General features: G+C 38.0%; 2 protein-coding genes across 4 annotated transcripts; one reads left to right on the forward strand and one right to left on the reverse strand.

The window, feature by feature from the left end:
- Positions 1 to 832: 832 nt before the first annotated feature.
- On the reverse strand, positions 833 to 3660 carry anapc16 (anaphase promoting complex subunit 16). The gene is made up of 4 exons (XM_026178497.2): positions 3494 to 3660; positions 3053 to 3206; positions 1867 to 1941; positions 833 to 1447 (listed from the first exon to the last, which is right to left on the reverse strand). Exons 2-4 carry the CDS (start codon positions 3192 to 3194, stop codon positions 1338 to 1340), a joined length of 327 nt encoding a protein of 108 aa, XP_026034282.1. The 5' UTR covers positions 3195 to 3206; positions 3494 to 3660; the 3' UTR covers positions 833 to 1337.
- ascc1 (activating signal cointegrator 1 complex subunit 1) lies at positions 3592 to 19213 on the forward strand. Of its 3 annotated transcripts, none has more exons than XM_080305443.1 (10): positions 3592 to 4049; positions 4169 to 4271; positions 4396 to 4493; positions 4589 to 4767; positions 4881 to 5014; positions 7282 to 7401; positions 7512 to 7636; positions 8256 to 8329; positions 10564 to 10708; positions 19000 to 19213. In XM_080305443.1, the coding sequence occupies exons 1-9, from the start codon at positions 3935 to 3937 to the stop codon at positions 10678 to 10680; spliced, it is 1065 nt and encodes a 354-aa protein (XP_080161569.1). In that variant the 5' UTR covers positions 3592 to 3934; the 3' UTR covers positions 10681 to 10708; positions 19000 to 19213. The 3 variants fall into 3 exon arrangements, with proteins under 3 accessions (XP_080161569.1, XP_026034278.1, XP_026034276.1); XM_026178493.2 differs by lacking the exon at positions 19000 to 19213 and adding an exon at positions 12644 to 13223; XM_026178491.2 differs by lacking the exon at positions 19000 to 19213 and adding an exon at positions 11568 to 11706.
- The last annotated feature ends 280 nt before the right edge of the window (positions 19214 to 19493 follow it).

Raw genomic sequence — 19493 nt, forward strand, 5'->3', positions numbered from 1 at the left:
GAAATGCGCCGGGGGGTTGTTATTGTAGCATCTTTGCACCATTTATTACTTCATCACAAAAGATAGCAAAGTGTTTTAAGGCATAACACAAACTGTGTATGAGAGTAAAAACATATAGCGGATTTGTTAGAATGCAAAAGCAAGTTATTTGTGTCGGGGCCATAGGCTACATACTACACATTTTGCTCACAGCTGTATGTTGGAAAGCAGCCAGAGGCTACGCTGCATTTCTGCACATGTGTAGGCGTGGAATACACTGTACTTTGTTAGACAGGAACTGAAATACATAAACACGTGTAGGAACACTATGTTCTGAGGTGGGTGCTATAAAAAAGTTATCAGAAATCTTTAGCAGGGGACGTGGAGTAAGAAGATTTAGTAGCTTGAGTAAAAACAACAAAAACTATGAGAAATCACTTTTTAATTGGATTCTCAGAAAGTGTGGCCAGAAACAAACTAGAAAAAGAAATTTAGGCTCCAGCCAGAGGTGTGTCCTGTTGTGTTCAGGGCTGTCCTGAAACACTCAGTACAGTACAGTACACTCTGTACACTCCCACCCTTCACTTGCTTGAAGACAATCATTCACTGAGGAAAACACCAAGTTTGCACGTTTACTCACTGTCACCACAAGACAAAAGTGGCACGGAAAACTGCACTGATGGGTTTCAGACTTTAGCTCGTTCAAAGAACAGAATGAACAACAGCAATATCAAAATACATACCACAAAAAAAGCAGCACAAATACTTTTCTATCCTTGGATTTAACAAAACTTAACACAGTGAGGTGGAGTTGGACAAAATACACACCAGGCAAAACAAACAGCAACCAATGTGAAGAATGTCCCAAGTCTGATTTTATTTACAAGCTCTCTTTGTTTTGTTCCAATTGCTGGTGGAGTAAGGACATACACAGAAAGGAGAAGAGACCAACAGTGCAGCAGGCTTTATGTTTATAAGTTACATTGGAGCCATTTGGAAACACAATGCTTCTCTTCCAGGGATTTAATACCAAATGTAGTATTTACATTAACATGAAGGCTAATTCCAATGAGAGAATCATCTTGAACAGCCTAAAGCAGATGGAAAATCTGTTAACTTGTGAATTGTGTAGTTACTAATTTATAAGAATGTTGTTGACAAGATTTTATTTAGTATGCTGGGTTTAATGTAATAAGTGATAAAATAACACATCTCACATTTGGGATCTCCAGATAACACTTTTAAACTTATGATACAGAATACAGAAGGAATATCATGTGTAACTTGAAAAAAAAAAAGGTTACATTTTCCTTCTATTTGGCTGATTAAATAAGCAAAAGACATCTGAATCTCTTTATTTAAGATGGTGTGAATCCCAATAGCTGTTCAATAGGTTTATACCGCCACTCGTCTGCTTCTAGCTCCTCCACCAAGCTCGCGAGTTTCTCCATTCGAGACACTTGCTGATCTGTAAGAATGGACATTACTCATTAGTATACCTGTTTCTATTAGATCAGGGGTGTCAAATATAAAGCCTGGGAGCCAGAACTAAAGATTTTAATTCGGCCCACATGGCTTTAGAACAACTGAAGGTGGGCATAAATTTTAGCCTTTTATACAGTTAAAATGCAGTTAAATAATGCTAACCATTTATATGATGCCAACGTGATTAAGTAACGGATCAAAACAAAAAATGTGTTTTTTCACCGTCTATATATCTCGCAGGGATTAAATTTGTAGTTACACTGTGAGAAACGGGAGTTTCACTCATCCAGCCCATTTAAGATGAAGGTAGGCTATATGTGGCCTGTAATGTAAAATGGGTTTGGCACCCGTATTAGATCAACCAAGACTAATGTGAAGCTATGCAAATATAGTTAGACTTACCATGTTTAACCTGTTTCAGTGTTGAGGCCACTTGGTAGCTGAATACAGACTCGCATAAAAATCTGTCAGAGCCATCTAAAAAGAAACGTAAAATGAAAAAAAAGGTCAGTCAAATAAAGAATTCTTATTCAAGCTTTCGTCTCCAGGGTAATAAAAGCCAAAACATAGATTTCAAGCTACATCAGAAAGAGATCTTAAAATATTTCATATATTTATGACATAAGAAGTACAACAACAGTAAAATACAGCTAAAATAGTTTTGGGTTTTTTAAAAAACATTACAATGTCAAAGCCTAAGAGACAACATCCATTAGTATACACTCAACCACCATTTTATTAGGCACACCTGTTTAGCGGCTTGATAACGCAAACATGCAATCAGTGAATCACGAAATCAAGAAATGCTGCATGGTCAGATGAGTCTCGATTTCTGCTGCCACATTTTTAGGGTCAGAATTTGGCGGGACCAATATGAAAGGGAAATGGATCCTTCCTGCCTTGTATCACTGGATCTCGCTATTGATGGTCTAATTGTGTGGGAGATATTTTCTTTCTTGAGTATGATTTAAATGCCACATATTACCTGAGTATTGATGTTGATAATGTCCACCCCATTATGAGAACGGTGTACCCATTTTCTGATGGCTGCTTCCAGCAGGATAACACACCATATCACACGACTCAAATGATCTCAAACAGGCTTTTTGAACATGACAATGAGTTCACTGTATTCAAACTTCCTCCACAGTCACCAGGTGGAACAAGAGATTTGCATCATGGATGTGCAGCAACTGTTTAATAACATCATGTCAATATGGACCAGAAACTCGGAAGAATGTTTCCAGCACCTTTGTTGAATCTATGCCATGCCCCACACAGCTTAAAAGGCTTAAGGGTTTTGCTTTATCTTAATTTGTCTACCATGTGCAAGAGAAAGCTCTTGATTGTGAAGAAGAGAGGCAGACTCTGCTTTGTAGTAACATATCTTTCTTAAATACTTTAGAAACACAGGCACATATATTCTCAGTGTTATACTAAAGTTGGCAGATATTATGATATTAAGGTATTATGTTGCAAACCTCCTACCATTATATATGATTTTCATATGATTTCTATTTCCTGGCTATTTGGGAGCATTTGGGCAGCTTTTATACAAGTACTTTTATCCGGTTTTCCTTCATCGTACCTTCCATCATTTCCCCTGCGCCTTTTGGATACGTATAGAGGACTTTCCTTGGTGGGATGAGCTCGGAAGCACTGAACCCAGAGCCAGTCACGGAGCTGCCGCTCACTCCTCCCGCAGAAGAGGACGAAGAAGACGCGGCCATTGCCTCGATAAACTTTAAACAACACACACAACAACGACTGTTGTTACTACCAGTTTAATGTGTCAAACACAGATAAAGCAAGGTGGTTCGTGCTCTAGTAATCACAAAGGCTTTTAAACATCCAAACCAACCGGTAGGGGTTAGCTTGGAAGGACTGTTTCACTATTTTTAATGATACAACATTGCTAGCAATAAAGCTAACTATTCTGCTTATACTGTTGATGATAACCACCCAGCAGAAATATTAACAAATATAATATGGCATTAAGTCTCCATTTTTATTCAAAAGTACAACTTACCGTCGATGTCACAGCAAATATAACAACTTAAAATCCAGCCAGTTTTTGTTGTTTTTCAGACGTATACCAGTAGTTTACGACAGAGACCGCATTTTACGTTTGTCGCGACAGGGGGTTGCAGCTATTGCAGATTTTACAATCATAGGGATGGCTCGTCTCAGTCGTCTGTCGCTAAAAGGTTGTTCAATCACTTTTGTAGATCTGTTAACACATTTTCCGACACATTTAAAACGTCAATAACCAGGACAGTTCCAACTAGCTAGCTAAATAAGTTTTGAAAGACAGACTTTGTTATTTTATACAATTTTCACTTAGCTGACAAGCTAGTATATTATCTATTAAGTGTTTTTGACGTCACCAAAAGTCACCTCAGTATCGCCTGAACCGTCGTTTCTGTTGTCAGATTTGCACAGGTTTGCTAACACTAGCTAGTTTACCAGTATGGATGTCTTACGTCCTCCTCTTATAAATATAAATGGAAGAATATACCGCAGGAATATAATTAAGGAAGAGCATTATGAGGAAGAGGAAGAGTTTTCTTACATGGGACCACCAGGTAAGTCGAGAACTATCCGCTAACAGGTAAAATACATGTTTGTAAGAAGCTCCAGATAATGCTTTCAGATTTTAGCACAGTTTCTTTTTAAAAATGTGAGTATATTTCTGTGTTTCTAGATGATGAAGAGCTTGGAGAAGATGAAACCTGTGATACCCACTTAATTGAACAGAGTGATAAAGGATATCGCTGTGCCATCGATGTCCCAAGTGTTCTTTACAAGTGTGTCATCAACAGTAGACCTTGCTTTGGTTGTCCTTAACCTTTCACTTTCTGAAAATAATACAAGATTCTGTAAGCAGCATAACGTCTGTCTGTGTTTCTCTGTTTTCTTTGTGTTCTGTAGATACATCATTGGGAAAAAAGGAGAAACGCGTAAACGTCTGGAGTTTGACACAAAGACGTCTATTAACATCCCAAAACAAGGAGTGGAAGGGCAGATTGGTGGGGACTAAGGGCAAATGTCACTTAAAAACTGAACAGAGAGCAAAAGATATTTCCCTTCACTCATTTCCCTCCACTCTCTCATTGTGTAACAGTCATTACAGGTTCCACCAAAACTGCAGTTTCATCTGCTGTCACTCGGGTGGAGGTCCTTGTTGAGAATTTCCGGAGGAAGCAGCCCTTCACACACTTTTTGTCATTCCCTTTAAACGACTCAAAAATTCAAGAGGGATTCCTGAGATTTAAAGATGAGGTTTTGAAGCAATGTTCACAGGTATCTTCTGTAAAAAGGAACCAAAATATAACTGGTGATAGTGAGGGGCAGTTATGGCAATGTATTGCTTAAGGAGAGCATTTTACACCATTAACAAATTCCATGTTCTGTAGGATCATGGAGTAGAGGAAAGCATATTTCAGAACCCTGCAAAGCTCCACTTGACCATCGGCACCTTGGCTCTGTTAAATGAAATGGAAGTGAGAAAAGCATGTGAACATCTCCAAGAGTGTCAAAACTTCATCAGGTAAGGCTCGAACAAGGTTATTGCATTATACAAAGCACTTAATGATTTTGGTGTATGACTACAAAAGAAATTGCACTGTGAAACAGAATGAAATGTTAAACATAAGCGATCTAAAAATAAGTAAATAAAATAAGAGCAGTAAAAAAAAAATGTATATGTCAAACAATCACTGACTGAAAAATACTAACATTATAAAATGAAACACAAAATTATAAATTATACAACAATCAGTAAAATAATCCTAATAAAATAATGTCACACTAGTTTATAGATTTAAAGAGCCAAAACAATAAAATTGCAAAACAAAGTAATGTTTAACCTTCCTAATGAAAATCCAGGGTAAAGTTTAAAGATTTCAACATTTCCAGCTGCTGTTCCATTGCAAAAAAACTAAAAGCTGCCTCCCTTAAAGCTTTTGCTGTGCACTTAGGATCGACTAGCAGAATCCTGCTCGAGAACCTATTTGTTCATATTGGTTCATATTTTCAAAACTTATGTGGTTCTTTAAAAAAGGAGAAAAATCATTTAAAAATCATCTGTAACTGTCAGTCTTATGGGTTGGTAAAAATGTTTTGTTCATTGGTGTATGCTTATACATCAGTTATTAGTTACACCTTTCAAGCATCCTTTTTTGTTTTCAGAGTGGCCTCTGAAAGCAAAAAAGTGGCCTTCTTCATGACGTTGATTCAACAAGGTGTTGACAACATTCCTCTGACATTGTGGTCCAGTTGCTGCAGATTTGTCAGCTGCACATTTATAAGAATCCATCATTCTACCCAAAATGGTGAAATGGTAAATGGCCTGTATTTGTATAGCGCTTTACTAGTCCCTAAGTACCCCAAAGCGCTTTACACATTCAGTCAGCCACCCATTCACACACACATTCACACACTGCTGATGGCAAGGTACATTGTAGCCACAGCCGGCCTGGGGAGCACTGACAGAGGCGAGGCAAAAGAGGCAAAAGAGTTTTATTGAATTGGGTTCTATTGACTTTGGAGGGCAGTGGAATACAGTGAACTCAACTTTGTGAAACCAGTTTGAGATGATCAAGCTTTGTGACATGATTCATTATCCTGCTGGAAACAGTCAGCAGAAGATGGGTACACTGTCTAATAAAGGAATGGACATGGTCAGTAGCAATTCTCAGATTGGTACTAATGGACCCAAAACGTGCCAAGAAAACAGTAGCCAAACCACTACACCATCACCAGCCACTGTATACAAAGCAAAATTGATCCATGCTTTCATTTTATTTACTCTGATTTGAATGTCGCTGGACTCCTCAGACCAGGCAACATTTGTAACATTTTGTTGAGCACATGCGAATTGTGGCCTCAATTTCTCGCTTTTAGCTGACAGGAGTGGCACCCAGTGTGCTCTTCTGCGGTTGTGCATTCAGACATGCTCTCGGCATTGCTTGGTTGTAACTAGTGGTTATTAGTGTGAATGCTTGAAAAGCATTCACAGTATTGTTCTTCTAATCTTTATTAGTGTGAATGCTTGAAAAGCAGTGTTAAACAGTGTTAAAGCCATCATTTTACCCTCAAAACGTCGCCATCGTTGTTCTTTTTCCAACATCTTGTCTTTCAAAGCTCAGAGATGTAAACTTTTTAAACTGTGTGGGTCCAAGTGGAGGGATCACATTTTAGTCATTCAGTGATTCAAAGAATATGACCTTTTAATATTCTTTCAGATGTTTTCTGACTCTAAATGTTCTTTTCTCATTTCTTAGGTTTTTCTAATTTACAATTAAAACATTTTCAGCTTTTTTCCAACTTCTTCTTCTGTGTAACCTTCAGCTTTTAGCAGTTCAGCACTTTTGTTTTCAGGTTAAATTCGGGTTTTTTATTTTTATCTCATTCAAAATTTTTAACTTAAATTCAGTAATTATTTCATTTCAATGCATACATTCAGATTCAAGCATTCACACTGCAGTTTCTTCAGAAAATGCACTTTCTAGTTTAAGTTACTGTTTCCTTGCTGTCAGCTTGTAGCAATCTGGCCATTCTCCTCTGACCTCAGGTATTGACAGGAAATCTTTATGTAAATTCAGTGAGTTATGAATGCAGTGTGTGGACTGAATTGTTGCATCGTTGTTAACTTTCTGACCAAGTATCTCCAGCCTTATTTCTGAATAGGAGAACCTGTGTCACTGTACTTTACTACCTTGATTAGCTGTTTACATACCCAGACAGTTTCACTTATTTAAAAAAATACAGTTTGTGTTACACTACAATGGTTTTCTTTGTCTGATTTTTCATTAGAGACATCACTGAAGGAAAACCTCTCCCACTGGAGGTGACAGGCATAGAGTACATGAATGATGACCCAGCAGTGGTGGATGTTTTGTATGCGAAGGTCAATGTTCGAGATGGATCTGACAGGTTAGTACATCAGTGAATAGTTAAATAACAACATTACAAATATCCAACATTTTACTGTTTTAACTTTATTTCTTTAATCTCTGTTCTATTTTAATGGAATCACATTATAGGTTGCAGGTGATTGCAGACAGACTGGTAGAGCATTTTGTCTCTGCAGGGCTGATGGTCCGAGAGTGGGACAGAGTAAAGCTACATGGTACTGTGATGAACACTCTGTTCAGAAAAGACTCCACAGGTAAAGACATAAACACACACATGCCAGCCTAACTCGCACGAAGGCATAGTAGAGAAGTTATTGAACTGCTGGGATCGTATTGATTGCTGCCACCCAGTGGATGTTTGCCAATTTTCCCTCATTATCTTTTGGCTTGGAGTGTAGCTGCAGTGACGACAAAGCAGAGTCTTGACCAATTCTGACAACAAAATTGTGCAGAGAGGAATTGGGGAGGCAGTTCTCTGTTTGGCCACAGTTCTGTTTACGTGCACTGAGCTGCATGTTTTCCAAGTACTCTGACAAAAGCTTCATTCATTTTGGACATGGATCAAGTCCAGGAGCAGTTCTCAAATTTGTACTGGGCTTACCAGGAACACAACACAGAGACTGTGCCACTGCTGACCATGTTTACCGCCTTGTGGATAAGCCCTATTAAAATTTAGTTTTTTTTTCATCTTCTTAGTCCCTATTTCACAAACTAATTTTACTAACTAAATGTCCTTGATTTTGCTCGTACTGTTGTAAAGCCACTGACAGGTTCAAGTAAACATGTTAGTTTATCACTGAGATAACATATCTGTATCTGTGTGTTCTGTGCTTTATTGATCAGCTTGTTCTTTACACTCTCGTGTTTTTACAGTGGAAGATACGGGCGCAGCAGGACGTCAAACCGTCAATGAAAGAGAGGCTTTTGATGCCAAAAACATACTAAAGGTTAGTTGAAATTTACTACTGGATTGAGACACATACTCACTTCTTGACTGCAGTTAATAACAATATGGTAGGCAACAGCACTGGGCGGGATGGAGGTGCAGTGGTTAGTAGTGCCAACGCCACAGTAAGACAGGTGCTAGCTTGAGTCTCCTTGACTCCTGAGGCTTCCTTGTGGCATATGCATGTTCTCCTTGTGCTTTTCTCTGGGGTCTTTGGCTTCCTCCCACAGTAAAAATTGTTTTGGGTGGTCAAAAAGCCTAGATAAGTGCTATATAAAAGCCAGTCCATTCAAAAAAACATTTTACTGTATTGGCACAATATGCATAGTTTCAATTGGGGAAAAAATAAAATACAGTGTTAGAATTTTGTGTATATACTAATTGGGAAAATGTATAAAAACTCTAAAATGCATAAATAAATAAATACAAATGCATCTTAATTGCTATGTTCAGGAGCTTGCAGCAATATTACACTATCCAATTGATGCAACATTGTTTTTGTTTAAAGTATATTGTGTATAGATTTTCCAGCTGTGGTTGACTTGTCCATAGCTCGTCCCATGTGATCTTGTCAGTTAATTGCTTCTTTGCTCTTTTAGTGAAAAAAACATGAAAATTGAGAGTATTGTATTGATTTTTGGTTCTGATTTACATTTATCTTCTTTAGGGAAAAGGTGTTTTCATTTCACCTGGGACAAATCAATTATGTTCTCACATTAGTTGTGATACGAGCTATGTAATTTAACGTTAAACCACCTGACCTGCTTCACAGCAGTCCAGGCTCAAATCGTGTTTAGTTATGACTTCATGTCCAGTTGGGAAACACTGATGCACTCTTGTTTTGCCACCTTGAAACTGAACCAGTAATAACAATTACCTCATGTGCTTCTCCTAGTGTGATATGTCAAAATTGGTTCCCCCCACCTATTTTTTTTGTGTCACAGCTGTAGACCTTTTATATTAAAAGAGGAGTGAGCCTCAGGTCTGAAAAGTGAAGCCAACCTTGACTAGCTTGTAATTTTTAAAGGGGATTTGAGCAGTAGTTATTCAGGGTTTCTGATTGTCCTTCAAAGTTTTTTTTGGACATTGGCTATATAGGAATTTTGTTAAGCTACTTAACACTGACCTATGATTCAATCATAAAAGAGGTTCAAGGAATGAACAAGTGCTGCCTACACATAACAACCAATATTCAATTGTGTCTTTAGGCACTTTGTTAGAAATTGCTTCTCGTAAAAACACATTATTTGTTCCAATTTCTTTAATTCAGTCTATGAAAAATTCTAAAAATAACAGTTTGACAGGCATAAAATAATATTTTGTACCAGCAAGGTGGTTCCCAGTTAGGTACTAGCCAAAAACCTAGCATATCTCTGCCTGGTAAGCAGTGTGTCCTTAAAGAATCTTAAGAAAACTGGACAAAGTGAACAAAATAAGACGTGACAGGCCTAAAAAAGTGTCTGCAGCAGACACTGAACACTACATGAAAGTGACACTTTTCAAAAAAACAACTTGCCAAAATTCTAAAGTTGAGGCTTCAAAGTGAGCCCACAAATTAATGTGTGTTTCTATGTCCATCATTTATATACAGTCTGTGCTGACTGACTACTGAAAACCTGCTATTTTGGCAGAAATATTAGGGAACACTACTTAAGAATATACTTTATTAGCAGTTGTTATTTTTGGTTAAAAAATAAATAAATAAATAAAAATAACGCACCAGTACAGCTCAAAGACTCTTGGTTGTTTGTGTTGTTTAAAAAAAAAACACTTGTCAGAGTCAGGTTGCAAAAATCTTCCTGGTGGAGTTTTGACAACTGAAATGCGACACTGGAGATGAAAAGCTCTGACATTCACCTTCCCCTCCTCTACAGAGAAGGTCTTTGTTTGAATAACAACATTGTTGCTGCTGTTTTTTTTTTCCTCTGGAAGTGACACAAAGGTAGCAGGCAAACACTCAGCCACCTATAAATATGATAATACCATGTTTGCGACAGCTTACCTTGTTTTCACAATAGAATTTGACAAGCAGTTTTTAACTTTCTAACACAGTGCTGACTGTTTGATGTCAACACAAGTTGTCCTGCTTTGTTGTTTCACACGGTTGTCTGAAATAGTCTTGACTGTATGTATGTAAGTATGGATGGATGGATGGATGGATGGATGGATGGATGGATGGATGGATGGATTGATTGATTGTTACAAGTTTATGAATTTAATGTGTTTTCATTACAGAAATTTGATGCTTATTGTTTTGGAGAGTTTGAGCTGAATACTGTCCAGCTGTCCCAGAGATATTCAACAGACTGCACTGGATACTACAGCTCTGCAGGGAGCATCAGCTTGTCTTGAGCTCATGCAAGAGTGAGCATATACTGAGGTGGGAAAATTAATAAAGTTTATAGCTTTGAGAGCACTGCAGCATTCGTGATAGTTCTGTCCAGTAGGTGGCAGCATAGATTGAGTCATTTGGCTGTTAACAGAGAGGTGGAGATTGGGTCATGGTTATCCCTTTAATAGAGAAGAATAAAAAATATTAGATGTACTTTGTAAACCACAGTGCCCAAATGAAACATAGAAATCTAGTTAAATGGAATTTTCAGATACTTGTTTTTATTTAGTTTTTAGTTTTATTCCACATTTTTTTGGCCTGGTATATTTATCTGACAAGTATTTGAAGATAAGATTATACATTAAAACATTTGCTCTTTCATGTATTCCTAAGGACTAAAAAGCTCATAAAATGTATACAATTTTAATAACTTTTATATTTATATCAAATGAAACAGAAAGTTACAGGAAGAAGACACTCTTATAATCCTGATCATTGTAAAAATGAATAGTTTATGAAAATTAATAGGCAATTTGCAGTTACTTCAGCTATTTCTGTAATGGCCAAAGTAGCTACAACAGTAGCTGGCTGCTGTCAGCAGGATAGTGCATAGTTTATACTGCTGTAGTGAATCTACATAGAGCCAGTGACGTACCCTATGGAAGTGGCCAGTGCTGTTGCCAACATTTCTATCTGTATTGGCTTTGTCGACGGGGATGTGTAGTTATATCCCTAGGGAGGTGCATATCAGGTTACAGTGTAGGGTTAGAGAAGGGTTTGTTGTTACAAAATACCTATGGTGTTGATTTTACACAGAAATATAAATACCAAATTGTGCCATGCCACAAAGCTCAAAACATCTTAGTGGTTTCTTAAACATGACAGTGAGTTCACTGTTTTCACACAGTGACCACAGTCACCAGATCTCAGTCCAATAGAGGACCTCTGGGATGTGATGGAAAGGAAGATTGGCATCAAGTATATGCAGTCTGTATCACCTGCCTGATGCTGTCAAGTCAATGTGGACCATAATCTTTGAGGAATGTTTCCAGCAGCACAGTAACAATTTCATCTAAATATTTGGCTTAAACAATTTACAATCTTTGCATCTTGTTCATGTTTACACTTTACACAGCATCCCAATAGATTCAAATGCAGATCTTCTGCCAAACTGGCTTCTATAGCTGTCCAAACACTGGTTGAATTTCATGCTGCTCTAATCTCTTGCTTGCAGTACTCTAGGTCATAGCCATGATTTACACCTTTCCTTTCATCCTTTCAACGCACTGCCTCATGAAAGTATGAATGCATCACCGATATGATCTTTCAGACCTTTTTTTCTCCTCCAGCTTTTTTTTTTTCCATCATTTTTCTTTAAATCTTTGCCTTTCCCACATGAACCTTGTCTTCACTCCCGACTGTCAACAGTGTCAGTGAATACAGACACTTGCTTTTGCCGTCACAGCCTTTTTTTTATTTTCGCTTTCCCCTCAGCTGGCAATGCTCTCTGCTTGGAATGCAGGAGGGTGATTGCCAGGCAGCCAAAAGTTACACTGATAAAAACAAAGGGGTCTTTTTGTTTGTCAGCTTTGCAACCCTGTCCTATCCACCCTCCCATCCCAGCAGTGGCATGATTTTCTTTTCTTCTCTTTTTTCTTGAAGCTGCTTGCACAGATTCCCATGCAGATTTTGTTATTGGATATAGACTAGCCAGCTGAGCTGCCCATACCCTCACTATTTCATTGTCTTGGAGTGGGATCTTTTCCGACCTAGGACCTGGGACCTAATTAATCATGCCCAGAGCTCTTGACAGCATGCTTTTTAGTGGGTCAGGATTGCATCCAACGTAAAAGCACTCCAGCTAATAACAGAATTCTGACACTTGCCAATACTATTTCTCCTAAGCACAAAAAGAAAGCATCACAAGGCAATTGAAATTTGATTGAATTCATTGAGACTATGCCTCTGTTTTTCTTTTGGCAGGGACATGATTGAGGATGTTTTGCACAGATGTCCGCATTAATGATTGTACTGAAAACACATGAGGAAACATACGTCATCCGTAGACACGGACTCTGAAGACAGATACGATTTGTCCTGAGACTTAATATAACGCATTCAGACTGACTGTTTATTTAAATGGCCATATGTCTTCTTAGCTGTATAGATCGGGAGCATATTGGATTATGGCTGCAATGAAGGAATAATTTCTCACTATCAGACATTCATATTGTCTTGATAAATTGGTTAATTATCTATGAAATGTCAGGAAATTTGGAAACATGGGTAACATTTAGGATGCCAGATTTAACATTGATAAGTTGGAAGCAAACATTTAGTAAATGGTTTTTGAAACTGTAATTTAGTTTTAATTAAGTTAAAGGCTTCGTGTTTAATATTTAATAAATTTTCAGTCTGTTTTCAGCTATAAATGTATCCAAGTAAGAATTTGCTCACAAAAAGATTGATAGATTGCTACATTGTATAGATTATTTAGCAAATGTTTTTTATGTCTGTTATTTATATAGATAGGACATAATATAAAAAGTTGCTGAAAAAATTATTACTACAGTCTGTCTTTAAATCACTTGATTTCTGTAAGGCTAAAGTCCCAAAAAGGCCTAGAAGACCGGTCAGTAAATCCCCTGCAACCGTCACTCTCTAGGGAAAAATGTATATCGACCAAGTCAAGGTTGGAGACAGTTGCTCGTTAAAACTGGTTGCAAGCAGTGAAAACTGTGACCAATTTCACCTTGTGTCTGCCAACAACCTCCAGGAAGCACTTGCCACCAGCCAAAGAATATACATTTTGCCCTAACCACCAGTGCTTGCCAGATGTTTGCCAATAGGTCTCTAGGACTGTGTGACAAGGGCCTAATGCTCCAATCAAACTAGGAAAAACAGTAGTTGAAGATCGTGGCATGATCATGACTACTCAGCCTGCGATGGTGACCAAATCTCCAACCACTCGCAGTCAGTTGTTCTCTTCAAAGAACCTTTGGTACATTAGGTTGGCGATAAAACGGCAATAACACAAAATCAGTCTGCTAAGAGTTTCTAATCTGTTGCAATTTTTTGCAAAGCTGTTGTCTACACACAGAGACAAACATATTAAACAGAAATATCTGAAACAATTGTTTCTTGACTGGACACAGTTACACATTTTTCAAAAACAGCCTTTATTGTACTGCTAACATTCCTAGTAATGCCCCATAAGGTCCTAGTCAGAAAAAAAACTTTATTTTGGCTATGAAACCACATGTCATATTTCCTACACCATGACACCCTGTTGTCACAACGTAAGCAATTTTACGTTTCATCTGAGTGGTCAGAATGTCACGGCTTATCTGTAAACATAGTTAAATGTGGCTTTGCATGTCCGTGTGGGTGAGCTTGCTTACGCACTGCCCGACATACATAGTTTTTTCTGTCTCTGCCACATCCCTCTACCTAATTAGTCATCTCCGCAGTCCCTGCAGTGAGAACATCCAACTAGACCCTTAAGATTTCAAAACTAGCATGAGCCAATTTAAATAAGACTGATAAATGAGACCCCTGCGTGTGTTGGTGTTACCAGCGACCTCTTTCCCTTTGTGGATCTGCGTCTCTATTTCTAACGATCTAAAGGGACAGAGGAGATGGGATTTTAATTAAAACGTTACACATTTTAGCTGTTTATGCAGGCATGTGTGCATGTGCTTGTTTACATGCACTGATAAGCATTTAGAAGGGCGGTAAACGACACCCACTGAAAATGCGCCTTTGCAGTATAAAACAAGCTGATAAAACCTTATTTTCCAGCCAATTTGTTTTTGTGATTTTTAAAAGGATTGAAAGCAAAAGCAATCATTTCGTTGCGCGTGCAACACTTTTAGAACTTGCACTGAACTGTTCAGTAATAAGAAATTCATATCACATTTGGTAACTGAAGTCTTGTTATCTTGACCAAGTATTGTACCCCCCGCTCCCCCAACCCGATTTGCATAGTTAATTTCATGGCAATGTTCAAAGTAGCCTTTTTAAATGCAAAAGCCAGTTTTTAAATGGGTTTTACTTGATCACTGTCAGTTATTTTTTTTTTTTTTTTTGTTCTTTTCTTTTTAGTACATTTCGGATTTTGATATTCAGAGCCACACTTTGGAATTTTTCATAGGGTAATTAGAAATTAAGCTTTCTTTCCATATGGAAAGCGTTAACGTCTGCTGGGGGAAAAAATAGATTTTGGCTGACAGACATGACCTTTAATACAGTAGATATGTTTGATTTGCATGCTTGGAGTAACTAATGACATGCATCAAATCAATTAAGTGCCTAATTACTTTTTAAGGTCACAGTAAGGTTTGCTCAGTGTACACTCAGACTGATACAAATAATATTTTAAATCAAATATGACATATCGAAAGGTGGTTTGGGCCTTTTTGTGCCGTGTATTCCTCTAACACACTTGAATCCAGTTGTATGAACTTATTCACTTGTGTTCACTGGAAGTAGAAAGGTGCTCTATAAACAATCCTGCTAGACAAAACTGAAATTTCGAAACTGGATATCATTATGGGTGAAATATGACGGCGTGCCTTTTTTAAACTCTCTTATGTTTGACTCTCCAGTCGTGTGTCACCACCGACTGAATTTCACACTGATCACTCTGTCACTAATAGACGTAAACGGGGCCTTGATGGAGAGCCAAGGCTAGAGTATTTGAAATGTCTAATATGTGTCTCTAGCAAAAAGGCAGGTGATCCCTGCACCAGCTCTTTATCATTCAGAGTGCTGAGTCTGGAGGCTGCCTGCAGCTGTCCACGTCTGTTTACTGCTGGAGGCATTCACAGAGGGAGGGAAGGCAAAAAGCCTAAAGTGTTTGAACAGTAAGAAGTCATTCAGAGCTACTGTTTACTTTATGTACACTTAGCACTACAAGATTTTAAAATGGGGATTATCATCACCAGTTACATTCTGTTACTTAAAAAAAAAAAATTATACTTTAAGCTATGAAATGTCAGGAATTGTTGAACATGTTGCATATAAGGACCCAAATTGCCTCTCAAAATCTAGATATGTTCCATTTACAGTAATATGAAAGAGAACAGTCATTAAATCCTCACATTTAAGAAGCAGTAGCTAGTGAACGTTTTGACATTTTTGTGTAGTAAATGATAAATGATGAAACGTTTGGCAAAGGACTAAATCTACCAGATGTTTGACTGATGTGTATACACAATCAGCAGACACGGTGGAGATGACCTGCTGAAGTTCAAACTGAGCATCAGAATGGGGAAGAAAGGTGATTTTAAGTTACTTTTCAGAAACTGCTGATCTGCTAGGATTTTTCTACACAAGCATCAGTAGTGTTTACAAAGGATAGTTTGAAAAAAAGATAAAGTATCTAGCAAGCAGCAGCTCTCAAAAATATCTTGTTGATGCCAGAGGTCAGAGGAGAATGAACTTACTGCTTCAAGCGATAGGAAGGCAACAGTAACTCAAATAACACTTGTTACAACCAAGCTATAAAGATGAATATCTCAGAATACACAACACCCCAAGCCTTGAAGCAGGTGGGCTACACCAACAGAAGACCATACCGGGTGTCACTCCTGTCACTTAAAAACAGGAAACGGAGGCTACAATTTACACAGGCTCACCAGAAGACTGGAAAAAATGTTGACTGGTGTGATGAGTCTCGATTTCTGCTACAACGCTTGGATGGTAGAGTTCAAATTAGGGGTAAACAACATAAGAGCATGAATCCATCCTACCTTGTATCAAAGGTTTGGGGAGGAGGTGGTGGTGTAATTGTGTGCCAGATATTTTCTTGGTACACTTTGTGCCTTTTGTCTACTTACCGTGTCCATCTTGTCTTCCGAATGTTACTTCCAGCAGGATAACACCACTCCACAAAGCTCAAAATGATCTCAATGTTTCTTGAACATAACAGTGACTTATCTGTGTACAAATGGCCTCTACAGTTACCAGATCTCTATCTAATAGAGCAGTTTTGAATATGTGATGCTATTATGTCAACATTGACCAAAATCTCTGAGGAATGTTTTTAGCAACTTTTCGAAGTCTAGCCACAAAGAATTAAGGCAATTGTTAAGGCAGAAGGGGGTCCAGTAAAGTATTAATACTGGGTTGACTGGTGACTGGAGTACTTGTGACCTTCTTCTTCTTTTAAGATGTGCAGCCCAGTGCTTCATGGTCTATTTTTATGAATGATTTTTGAATGAATATATCTGCATATTAGGCCAGGAAGGAACAATGAAAGCACTAAGAGTCAAAGGAAACTGTAAGGTGGTGTTTCATAAAATCAAAAATGCTCAAGGTTGCTAAACTGTTCCGGAGAGCACTGCAGAGGTGGGTGAGTGCTGTTACTGTATCACTAGAGCTGCTTTACAGAACTAAATAATGTAATAACACAAGCACAGATGATGGTCAACACTCTTATTTCAGCACTAAATGCGAAGGATGCTTATACAAAAGTTATAAATGTTGTGTCATCTGTTTATCACGCAATGTGAAATTCCTTAGTGCATCACTTAATACTCAATTGTTTTTTTTACTGTTAGTATATAAAAGTGCAGCTGATGGGGATTTGTTATTTATAATAGCCGGTATAAGCTTAATAATACTGAGTAAAAATGAAACCCTGTACTGAGACCGAACGTGTCACAGTTCAGAGTATTTGCCATCTTCTGTTTATTGTGCACGTTTAATTGAAAAAGGTGCTACACTCTCTTCCACCTCTGCAGCAGCTGCCTGCAATGGAAAACAGCAGCTTTCAGTACTTGCCAGGAAAAGGCAAACTGCTGTCAGACTGCTCTCAACTAACTTTGCACTTTTAATAGCTGAGTGACCCAGTTTGAATCCTATTGAATTAAATCTATACACATTTATAGCAGCTCTACTTACAGCTGTAAGTCACTAAGGATTACTTATTAAATGTCTCCCCGTGTGGTTTATTTTCTCAAAATATCTTCTTTTGATGGGATTTCCTGTCCATGATCCTGTTTACAGGCTATTTGCTTTTTTTTTCTTCTTCACCGTGTCGTTGGGTACCTCCAACTGGACATACACAATTCACACACACACACACACACAAAAACAACCACAGAGGGGACCTTTGTAAGAAAACAAGTAGTTTGTTACTTTATCAATATTTCATGCCTTAATGCCCTTTACTGTGGTGTTAGGGTCCCTTTTTTATTTTTATTTTCTGTACATTTGTATTGCATAATTGCATATGGGCATGAAGTAACTGACTTAGAAAGTCACCTGTACAGTAGTGTGCAAAAGTCTTGAACCACCCATCATTTCTTTATATTTTGCTTCCAAGGAGAACTATCTTGTATTTTTTTTTTAAAGTGGTCGTGAGCAAGGGTTCTCCAGGATCTCGGAAGGTCTTTCAAAGTTTTTCTTTGGACATCGGCTGCTTTTTAAGCAACTTAATGCTCACCTATGAATCATTCAAGGGTAAAAGAGCAATTTATTCAAGGGATGAGCCTGTATTGTCCACACATAACAGACAACTTGGCAATAAAAATACAGAATTTCTTTAATTGAATCAACAAATGCCAAAGGTAACACAGTTTGACAGGCAGACAGTTTTTGCACCAACAAGGTCACTCCCAAAGTGCTATTAACTGAAAACCTGCCATATCTCAGCATGATGTGCAGTGAGTCCTTAAGCAATTTAAGGAAACTGGACAAGTGGAGGGTGGAAAAGAAGTGGCAGGTCTATATAACAATCTAGAGCAGATGAACAGTATCCAAAACTCATGTCCTTAAGAAACTGGAAAAGATCCAGCAAAGACCTGACACAGGACCTGAGAGGTGCATCTGACCCTGTTTGCCAAAATCTCATTGGAGAAGATGTCAGTGAAAGTGGCTGTCAAGAAGCCATTGTGTTGCCAGTGGCAACAGGTCTTGCTAAGTGACACATCCATATTTAAAATTTTTGCTTCAAATCGTCATCGCCATACATGGAAGTACAACACTGAGCGTGTAGAGCCATCCTTAAAACACAGTGGAGGCTCTATCATTGTCAGGCTGTACGGATGAATGGATTTATAAATGCAGAAAATAGTTTAATCAAACAATCATACCAAATACTGACTTTCAAGCTTGTTCAAATTGTATGTACGCTTGGACACATTTTAAAAAGTTGCTTCTCCCATTTTCTTAGGAAAATAAAAAGACTTTAAAAGGTGGCTCAAGACATCTGAGAATTTATAAGCAAGTAATGAAAGAAAATCAGCAGACTAATTTTTAGATGAACATAACGGTCAGTTGCAGCCCTGGTGGTGCTTTAAAGTACAAAATTCATCTCTGATTATGTGTTGCAGGTCTTTGATGAACACGACAGCAGGATTGGAAATGTTAAGAAATGCTCGCTGATGAAGAAGTTCTTTCCTGACAGCTGGACACGGACACGACGTTACAGCATCTTTCCTGAATCTTATGTTGAACTCATTTGGAAAATTAGGATTTTGGTTGTTTTCTCGTGCTGTATATTCTGTTTTGATTTGTCAGGAATAAACAAATGTCTTTTCCATCCAACCATTGCCTTCTGAAATGAATTGTTGTGTACCAGAAATTCCTGAAGTGATCTTTACGGAGCAGTTACATCACTTATAACCAATCTACATCTGTGATAAGGTCCAAAGCTCCTGTTGAGCTTCACAAGCTGTTTGTGAGACAGAAAAGAGACGCGTTGTTTACATTTGTGGATGGGAAATATTAACAGATAAGGAAGCCTTCAAGTTTTTTGCTGCATGGAGTCTTGCCTGATATTCAAATGAAGCTTCCCGTCCCTCTGCTCCTTTTGTGTAGACTGATT

The sequence above is a fragment of the Astatotilapia calliptera genome, chromosome 8 (genome assembly GCF_964374335.1).
Source record: "Astatotilapia calliptera chromosome 8, fAstCal68.1, whole genome shotgun sequence".
NCBI classification, from domain to species: domain Eukaryota; kingdom Metazoa; phylum Chordata; class Actinopteri; order Cichliformes; family Cichlidae; genus Astatotilapia; species Astatotilapia calliptera.

Coding starts and splice junctions, on each gene's coding strand:
- anapc16 (XM_026178497.2), bottom strand. CDS start 3,194: ATGGCCGCGTCTTCTTCGTCCTCTTCTGCGGGAGGAGTGAGCGGCAGC. Junction 1,942..3,052: donor CGCAGGGGAAATGATGGAAG/GTACGATGAAGG, acceptor GTTTCTTTTTAG/ATGGCTCTGACAGATTTTTA. Junction 1,448..1,866: donor ACTGAAACAGGTTAAACATG/GTAAGTCTAACT, acceptor CCATTCTTACAG/ATCAGCAAGTGTCTCGAATG.
- ascc1 (XM_080305443.1), top strand. CDS start 3,935: ATGGATGTCTTACGTCCTCCTCTTATAAATATAAATGGAAGAATATAC. Junction 4,050..4,168: donor TTCTTACATGGGACCACCAG/GTAAGTCGAGAA, acceptor CTGTGTTTCTAG/ATGATGAAGAGCTTGGAGAA. Junction 5,015..7,281: donor GAGTGTCAAAACTTCATCAG/GTAAGGCTCGAA, acceptor ATTTTTCATTAG/AGACATCACTGAAGGAAAAC.